General features: G+C 38.5%; 1 protein-coding gene across 2 annotated transcripts in view; it reads left to right on the plus strand.

The window, feature by feature from the left end:
- The window catches only part of P4ha1 (prolyl 4-hydroxylase subunit alpha 1), a 43,958-nt gene extending 35,301 nt beyond the window's left edge, over positions 1-8,657 (plus strand). For both annotated transcript variants that reach the window (XM_051186730.1, XM_051186729.1), the window contains exons 10-14: positions 269-322; positions 3,858-3,923; positions 5,454-5,522; positions 6,047-6,143; positions 7,730-8,657. In XM_051186730.1, the coding sequence (XP_051042687.1) occupies positions 269-322; positions 3,858-3,923; positions 5,454-5,522; positions 6,047-6,143; positions 7,730-7,800 (357 nt within the window). In that variant the 3' untranslated portion in view covers positions 7,801-8,657. The remainder of the gene's footprint in view (positions 1-268; positions 323-3,857; positions 3,924-5,453; positions 5,523-6,046; positions 6,144-7,729) is intronic.
- The last annotated feature ends 1,462 nt before the right edge of the window (positions 8,658-10,119 follow it).

Here is a 10,119-nt window from a genome sequence, read left to right on the forward strand (position 1 = left end):
ATTTCCAGAGGACCTGATGCCACCTCCTTACCTTCATAGGTTTCAGTACATATAATCATGAAGGCACACACACAGAGTCTGCCATCCTATGTATGAGGTCAAAATGGGGCCTCTTAAGAATTTTTTGAATATTAATCTTGTTTCTCCCCACACCTATTCTTTTTGATACTAGGGGTTGGACTCAGAACCTCAGCCATGTTATTCAAACTCTGGGCCCTTGAGTGGTAATATTAATAGTTCTTACTCATATTTTATTTCTTTTCTTCAGGTAGCAAATTATGGAGTTGGAGGACAGTATGAGCCCCATTTTGACTTTGCACGGGTATGTGAAATTGTAACCAAATCCACTTAAGTTTAGGTACTCTGTGTTTAAAGACACATCTTCATGATGCTTGTTTAAGATAGGCAGAGTTTATTGGGGAGGGTGCAACTGTAATGAAGATTTCAGTGAGAGACAAAGCTGAACTCCAGTTTATAGGGCAGTAGGTAGAAGATAACTGAGCAGTAATTGGATTGTCTTTCTGAAGCAGGAACAGGAGCCTGGTGAGAGATGAGATACTGAGGATTGGGGTGGGGGGGAAGCATGAAAAACTCAGTCATTGGGGCCCAACTGAGGAGAGCGCTCAGAGGAACTTGGTTAAATGGGGTCAGGAAGAATACCTTTGTTGATTCTGTCTTCACATAAAAACTGTTGCCTGCTTGAAAGTTGTGCCAGAGGATCCTGGAAGCTGCAGAAAACAACAACCACTCAAAAAAAAAAAAAAAAGACATTGGGCATTGGTGAGCCTGGAAGAATGAAACATTTCTTTACTCCCCAGACACACTGAACAAAGACGCCTGGAGACTGGACAGTTGGGGATGAAGCATGAAACCAGCACTATCAGTGTAGAAAAGAGGGGCTTGAAATACCTGCTCTGACAGGGGAGCTGTTCTCTGGCAGTTTTATTAAAGTGTAGATCTGGCCTCATGAGAAGGAGTAAAGTCACTTGGTTTGGTAATATTCCTCAGGGTGGTAAAAAAATCACTGGATAAGGTGCAGCTGAGGCAGCAGGCGGACACACACTGAATCAAATCACTGTATACCATGTGTGTGGCCCTTAAAAGATAAGGGCAGCAAAAATTTGAAAAATAAGCAAAGGGAAGTTCTAAATAGAAAAAAAAAAAAAATACATGTAACTTAAAGCTGAGAGAACATATGAATTGAGAACATATTTAACAAAGAGACAAAGCATGTCTGTAAGGAGTAAGTTTTTCCACCCGCTGATGGTCTTGTCTTGCTGCTGCGCCAGCCCCAAATAATGCACAGAGACTCTGTATGGCCAGTTACTTGTTTCTTATCGGCTAGCTCTGTCTTAAGTATTAACCCATTTCTGTTAATCTCCACATGGTCTTATCTTACCGGAGAGAGATCCTGCCAGCATTCTGCTCTCTCAGTCTTCCATCTTGACTCCTCCTTCCTCTTTCCTCCTATCCTAGTCCCGCCTATCTTGCTTTCCTATTGGCCAACAGTGCTTTATTCATTAAACCAGTATGAGAAATATATATATAGAATGACATCTCCCATCATCTCATCTTTTCTGTCTAAATAAAAAGAAGGGTTTTAATCTTAACTTAGCAAAATATATAACACAACAGTTATCAAGTAAGAATCACAGTTAACACTATTTAGTCCATTAACATTTAGCAAGATTAAAAGAAACTATTCTATCATCTATCCTATATTTGTGAGTCTAAAGTCCTCTATGTAACTTATCTTTAAGCTTAACTAAGGAAAACTATAACCATAACTATCTGTCTTCAATTCCTTCAAAGACCACAGAAGGATAGTATATAAACTCTAGAAATGACATCTTGCCTTGTCAGTCACCTGAAGTTCTTCTGTAATCTTCCATCTTTAGCCCATAGGCCATAGTGTGTCCAGCAGACTCTTCAGCAAAGCAGGAAACTTTAAACTGTCTTCTTGTATTGGCAATTTGTCAGTCATTTTTCTCTGTGTCCTGCAGACTGTCTGGCAGACTCTTCCATGAAGCAGGAACTCTGTAGCAATGTCCATCTTGAATCAGCAGTCACTTTTCTATGGGTCCTGCATGCCCAGTTTATTCAGCATCAAGTCAAACAGTCCAGACAAGAGCAGTATCTTGTCCAAATGGCTAGTTTTGCCATATTGAAAGTAATCTCCATAACAAGTTTCTTCAATGTCCATCTTCCTTTCTGACACAGGTGGTGTTGCCAGGAACAATTATGTCTCACTGTCAAGAAAATCCTAAACCATTTTAAATGCCATATTCTGTAGGTCTTTAAAAGGTTTGAAGAATGCCTATTCATCTTAAATACATCTCTATATATCTAGAAAACCTAACTAACTAAACTACAAGTTTTGACTATTATAGGTAACTGACTATAATATGTACTGAATTATACATTACATTTCTAAGTGAGCTATATAAACACAATACCTAAACAAGTATATCACAAAATTGACATTAAATTGTATCAATAAATGAAAATCCATTCCAAAACAAAGTATTCATATCTATATCATAATCCCTTTTTACCTTTAAAAAGATTGGTTATGGTCATTAACCATTTATAACCAAGCCCATTTAAATGAAAACATTTATAAACAATATTTGGGAATTTGGGCATCGTTCTTTCCAAACTGCTTCCTGCTGGTAGGGGGCACTGTCATGGGGATCCTAAGAAGATGCAGAAATCCTGGCTGTAGTCTGCAAGGCTGGCTTGTCTCAACTGTTTTGAATGTTGGATCACCTACGACTCTGTTTCAGGGGATCTGTCTTGCTCAAACCACATTAGTCTAGAAGGAATCCACAGCTTTTCATTTTCTGTGGAAACAAAAATAGAAGAAATACTTTTCCCCAGTAACTTATCCTTAGACAATTTTGAAGTCAAAGCATTTTTAAAATATATAAATTGAATTAATCCAGCAGCATTTCTTTTAACAGTTGTTGTTTCCTCAGCAGTCAAACAATACAAAGACAATATAATATCATACAGAATCCAGAAACATATATATACAGAATGACATCTCTCATAGGTCATTATCAAAGCCTCATTTAATCAGGTCTGACCATAATCACTGACAGTTCTATTACTATGCTGTGTGGTTCTACAAACTCCCCTCTTCATCACTCTCCAGGGTAGAAACAGTCCTGTCTGGAGCAGCTCTTTATTGGTTTATTTTTCTGTGGAATCCTGCAAAAACACTTTTGCCTCCTTTTGTCTTATTCCCCATACTGAAACATGTCAGGGCTTTTGGTGGTTTCAGGTTAAAACCCCACAATACAAAACTAAAACATACTATTTTGAGATAATCATTGATTCCTAGGATGTAGCAAATAAGTGTACCTTGTGTGTACCTTCCCCACCCCAAGATGATGTCTTGTATGACTGTAGCACAGCACCAAATCAGGAGCGCACCATTGGTGTGTTCATAGCACTCACTGTTGCTTCACCAATTCTGCTCATTTCTGCAAGTGGCTCTGCACTCTGATACATGTGACTTCTATGGAATTCCTGTCATGTTCGAGGCATATCACTATGTCTCATAAGCCTCCCCTGCAGTACTGTTCTTACACTCACCTTTCCTTCTCCCATCCTTAATTTCTATAACACCATTACACAGAACACACTATCAGAAAACAGATCTAGAGTTTGTTTTCTCCAATAATTTTGCCAAAAGTATCCAATGTGTGGGCTGTGTCGAGCACTTGAGATGCTAGTGTGAACACAGCATACTGGCAGTATATTTGGGGTATATTTTTTAACTTACTACTATTGTGCTGTGGAGTTAGTCACATTACTGAGTTTTATCATTATACTCACTCCTTTATCCACAGAAAGATGAGCCAGATGCTTTCCAAGAGCTTGGGACAGGAAATAGAATTGCTACATGGCTGTTCTATGTAAGTTACAGTTAAATTTTTGCTTTGACATTCATTGCATGACTCATTGATTTTGGTATGTTATGTGAAGTTGATTTGGTGGCACTCCTATTGACTACATAATGAGTTCAAAGCCAGCCTGGGTCCCAAAGTAGAAAAAGGTCTGGGGGTGTGGCTCCATGATTTGTCTAGCATTCATAAAGGCCTGGATTTGATATCATAAGCCAGACATCTGCAATCTCAGTACTTGGAAGGCAGAAGGATCAGGTCATCTTGGGTATTTAATGAGTTTGAGGCCAACATTGACTATAAGACCTTGTCTCAAAGGGGAAAGGGTGTTGTTTAAAAATTATTGCCTGGTGGTGGTGGTCCTGCCTTTAATCCCAGCACTCAGGAGGCAGAGCAGACAGATAGATCTCTTGTGAGTTCAAGGCCTGCTTGGTCTACAGTGTAAGTTCCAGGACAACCAGAGCTATTACACAGAACTCCTGTCTCAAAACACAAAACCAAACAACAAGAAATTATTGATAGTCCTAATGCTTAGAGATGTCCAGTATTTTTAGAATATGGACTATATACTATATATGCACACATGATAAATGTAAGTGTACAGTTAATATGCTAAACAAACACTTTGCCTCTGAGCTATATGGCCAACTCCAAAATTAATATTTGTTCTATTTGTCTAACTTTTCTGTGATATGACAAATCACCCCCAAATGATTTTTCCCTAGGGTGTCAGACCCATGTTCTCATGTATGTTCTAAATGGATTTAAATAATCATTATTCCCTTCTGTAGTAGAGATGTTAATTGGATTTATAATGCCAAGATATCTGTTCAGATCTCTCAATATAGTTTTATTCATTTGTCCAGCACTGGATCTTCTGGAAGCTTAGGCAGATGGTTCTCTGTTGGCTACCATACTTAACAGTTCTAGTCATCCATGTGGTCTGGGCATCCTCATGCTTGGAGAGTAGCCATCCTCCCCAAAAGAAAATTTTACATGGACATGACATTTTTACAGCCTATCTTTAGAAGTCATATAGTCCTTTCTCTGTTTTTAAATTGCACCTGCCAGGGAAGCACTCTACCTCTGGACTATAGCCTCAGTTCTGCCCACTTAAAATGAATTTCGAATCATGTAAAAAGAGCAGGAAGTGACTAAAGCTGTAGCTCAGAATCCTGGGTTGAATCTCGAACACTGGGAGGACAAAGTGAAAAAAACCAAAACACCCATGTAGTTAAGATTATGTAGTTGGGATGTTATTACATTTGGTTTTACAGTGTGGTAGTGGTGTAACTCTTATTTTTAAAATAGGTGGTTTAGCAGGGCGCACAATGTTTTTAATTATGATATAGTAAATAGCTGGACCTTGTTTGCTATTTTCTGCTTGTATTTAGAAATTCCCACACTATGATAGGTTTCCTTTGTGCATGTGCTGTTTCAGTTAATTAAGGTTTGTTACCTTTATGATAACCTTACATAATTCTTTAATCTTGTGATTTTTCTTTTCATTTAAATTATCTAAGGGTAAATTTTCTCTTGTAGATGAGTGATGTATCCGCTGGAGGAGCTACTGTATTCCCTGAAGTAGGAGCCAGTGTTTGGCCCAAAAAAGTAAGCTTACTTTGTTTGTGGGGCTTGGTTTTGTTGAGTCTTTTTCTCTGAAGTAGGTTTGTGGCCCAGGGAGTGAGTTTAGTTACATTTTGTTTATTTTTATTTTATTAGTCTTTTCCTGTATATATGTGTTAGATCCTGGAGTTACGGACAGTGGTGAGCTGCCATGTTGGGAATTGAACCTGGTCCTATGGGCCATCTCTCAACCCCTAGTTACATTTTTAGACTACTTTCATCTCCAAGTAAAGGATGGGGTAAGGAACAAGGGTGATAATTGAGTTCTAATTTCCAAGATTTGACTTTCTTATAATTCTCTCTGAATTGCTGGACTATTCTCTAAAAGAGTCTTTTGTCAACCACCTTTAAGGTATTAACTCCCATCTAATCAAGAAAACATTTCAAAGCAGTACACTCACAGAATTAGAGAACACTGTAAGCTCCTGTAGAAGGAACAGGAAAATGTAAGTGCTGTAAAAAGTGAAAACCTAGCACTTTATTTGATAATTTTAAATTGTTCTTCACAGGGCACTGCTGTCTTCTGGTATAACCTGTTTGCCAGTGGAGAAGGAGATTACAGTACACGGCATGCAGCCTGTCCTGTGCTAGTTGGAAACAAATGGGGTAAATGGTTCCTGTATTCTTTGAAAAAGGAGTTTTTTATTTCACTCTGAAACTATAACCTGTGCCTTAAAACAAAATACCTCCTCCTGTGACTTGCCATATGGCTTCACATCGTATGGGATTCAGCTAAGCCTGTCCTTGATCTGAATATAAATTTGCATCCCATAGGTGATCATTCTCATGAGGTTGTTTTTTGAGGATAGGTGCTCCATTTCACCCGATTGTTCAAGAAGCATGAGATCAGTTGACTTCTCAAGGTCACAGTATGAGACCTGTACTGATGGGTTAGTCAGAATGTGGTACAGTGCAGACTAATAACTGAGATGGAAAAGGAGAGAATGCTATCTCCCTGACCTGATAGGGCTTTCGTAAGCTGTAGTCTAATTTTTGTTTCCTTGGCACACAGCAGTTCCTTTTTAGACATGTTAAGTACCAGACTAGATTTGGTCTAAGGCTAGAGCAGAACCTGGCTTTAGTGCAATAAAGAGGCCCTTCTTTCAGACCATGTAGGTATTGGATTGCCCCCATTAATAACTTAAAAAGAAAAAGAAACAGGTTTAATATATATTAATCCAGTATGTCAGTGGCTAGCCTCAAATTCACAGAGATCCACCTGCCTCTGTCTCCCAAGTGCTGGGATTAAAGGTGTGTACCATCACTATTTGGCCAGTGGTCACATTTCAAATGCTCACAGTCTGCATATGTCTAGTGGTTATAACATAATCACTGCAAGGAGGCCTGCTCAGCAAGACCTTACAATCCCCTCGCTGTTAATGATGCTTATGAACTGTTGGACCACAGTGAGCACAGGCTAGCACAGGCTGACTGGGTGGGGGGATCAGCTTTAAAAGCTCTTCTCCATTGTGGAAATGGTCTAAGCAGCAGCAAAAAGTTTTGCCTCAAAAAGAAAAAAATGGCCAGTTGATGAATAAAGACTGGATACTAAAGAGGTGACAGTAACAAGTGTAGGCAGCTTAGTTCAGATATTTGTACAATTCTGTAATGTTAACTTACTCTGTAATACCAGAAATAGGGTAGAAAATAAATTTTGGGGAGGGGATCCTTAAACTACATACACACACACATACACAACACATATGTATATGTGTGTGTGTGTACATATATTGGATGTAGTGGTACATGTATTTAATGCCAGCACTCAGGATGCAGATTCAGGCAGTTTTGAATTCAAGGATAGCCTGGTCTACACAGTAAATTCCAGGACAAACAGGGCTCACACAGAAAAACCCATTTCAAAAACAAAACATTTTGGAACCACGACAACTGTCTTGAGTATGTGATGGCAACCACTGATGAGAGAATTGTGTTCGCTTTACAGTCTTTGGAATTTGGAGGTAGTACTTGGAAGCAGTGCAAGTGTTCCATTCCATCCATGCTGTTCCTTTTGTAGCTCACTCTAAGATGAATTAGATATACATATATGAAATCTGATGTTTATCCAGCATCTGCCTTTATCTTAAGGTTTTAATGTATGTTGAAACTGTTAATCTACAAGCTTTTGGATGAGAAGATTCTTACTGGTGTTTTTTTTTTTTTTTTTTTTGGTTTTTTTCTTCTTCTCACAGTATCCAACAAATGGCTGCATGAACGTGGACAAGAATTTCGAAGACCATGCACCCTGTCAGAACTGGAATGACAGACAAGCTCCCCTTCCTCCTGTTGTCCTCTAATGCGCCTGGCACAATTGCTGATAATAACTTTCAGACGTTTACAGATGACTAACACTCCATGATTAATTCGGTCATGAATCTTATCCCATGTTTTGTCTGTGGACAATTACCACATTACGTAAAATTTTACAGTTCATTTGTTATCACAGGATACGGGACGTTTAAAATGAGGAATCCTGATTTTGTCATTTAAAAGACCTTTTTGGTTCAATTTAAAAAAAAAAAAAAAAAAAAAAAAAAAAGGACAAACAGTTGTAGGTTTTGCCATATCTCAGTAGATGGTGGGTCAAGTGAGGCTGTGCATGGTGTAGACGCCTATCTACCTGCTCTCCCTTTGCTGGGTTGCTGAGACAAGTGATAAACTAAGATCCTAGTCTGGGTCCTAAGGCATTTGCCTCCATCTATTATTCCATGTTTATAATTCTTATTTAAAGAAACTATTTTTACCAAATCCCCCTTCTCACCACTGGTGAATTCAACTGGTTTGAGATTACTTTGTTCTAAAAAGTCATGTATAACGGAACTGACCCTCACAGCTAAGATGCTCAGTCTCGGACGTTTTCTTCAATGACTGATTGTGTCTGTTCCAAGTGCTAATACCCTGCCTTGTGTGCCTGCTACAGCAGGTGGTGGTGTTGGCATTCTGATTAAACACTGTGCCTTAGGAGACTGGGAGTTAAAATGTACAGGTCCTTGTAATGACGAGGGAGTTGATTTTTTAAAAGAAACTGTTTTATAAAAAGCCAAAATGTCTTTTTTTTTTAATTCTGAAACGTGTTATAACAGTGACCTATTTATGATCTTAAATCTTTTTTTAAAAATGTCTCTGTGTGGTATTTTCATGTATAAATTGAAACATAAAATAACAATGCTCACAGGTTAGTATACATTACTCCTTTACTACATAGAACTTAGGTTTTAGTATTTGTGGTTAGACATTTAGTCAACAAAACATGTTTCCTTGGGGCGGTATAGCTTGCCTGACCCACTCCAGACTCTGAGACACTAACAAAGTCTACTTTCTTCATAGATAGTCATGCTGTGATTATGAATCTTACAACAATAATTATACTTACACTTTCTCTTATTCAAAAGCCTGGTTGTGGTCTTGTCTCTGAGGGAATTCTTCATTCACTCAGGGCTCTGGCTCTTTAATTCTGTGGGAAAGAAGGTATTAAAATGAACTGTTCTGTACTCGCTTCGGCAGCACATATATTAAAACGAACTGTTTCATCACAAAGATTTTAGCAAAAAATAAGTTTAGCACTGATTTTGCAGCCAAAGATATTTACAAACAGGCTGGGTAGGCATGGTGGCCCACATCTTTGGTCCCAGCACTTGGAAGGCAGAGGCAAAAGTAAGTTCTACGTCAGCCAGGGCTACCTAGAGAGATCTTGTCTCAAAAACAGACAAGCAAAAAAACTTATTTTAGGCTGGTGATGTACTCAGACATGGAGTAAGCACTTGGGTTCCATTCCACTATGAAAGACCTACCCCCACACCAATTAACATAAACAACAAATTCTACAGGTAAAATGGGGATTTCAAGGCCAAACAACAAATTCTACAGGTAAAATGGGGATTTCAAGGCCAGAAAATGGTTTTGTCACAATGTGCTAGCAACTAGATTATAAAAAGAGTAAGATAACAATATATAAAAGGAAATTGTGTCTATATCTTAATATAAAGTACATACCAGCCTGTCTCTTCCTTCTTGAGATATTCTGATGAGAACATCTGGCATATAGAGAAAGGTGCCTTTGGCATGAGTGCAGTTTGCAGTCTCAGGTGCAATGTGCAATCCCCAACCAGAAACCACAGGGTTTAAGAGGGAAAGAGGGCAAATTGTTGAAACCAGGAATGGCCTGTAATCAGGTGAGGAAACACTTGGCCTCAACAATCTTTTAAGGAATTTAACACAGGGTTGCTGTCAGGAAAATAAATGTGTTGTCTAGGATGTGTGAAAACCGTTTTTATGTAAACATTCTTCAAAACTTGATTTCCTACCAGAAGTTAACATCCAAAATTTGTTTCTGGGTATGATATGAAGGCTCATAACAGGATTATTTGCAATCACCATAAAGTGAAAGCAACCTAAGTACAGAAATAGACCAGTGGGGAAAAGGTGGCATATATGTTAAGCCAAAAAGGAAATTTCTAACACATGTTCAACATGGAAGAAGGCACACAAATACTCTTCCTATCCTCTGAGATACCTAGAGTAGTCAAATGCAAAGGAAGTAGATGGTTGTCTGTGAGTTAGTATTTAATGGGTATGTTGTACA

This window comes from Phodopus roborovskii, unplaced genomic scaffold (assembly GCF_943737965.1).
Source record: "Phodopus roborovskii unplaced genomic scaffold, PHOROB, whole genome shotgun sequence".
NCBI classification, from domain to species: domain Eukaryota; kingdom Metazoa; phylum Chordata; class Mammalia; order Rodentia; family Cricetidae; genus Phodopus; species Phodopus roborovskii.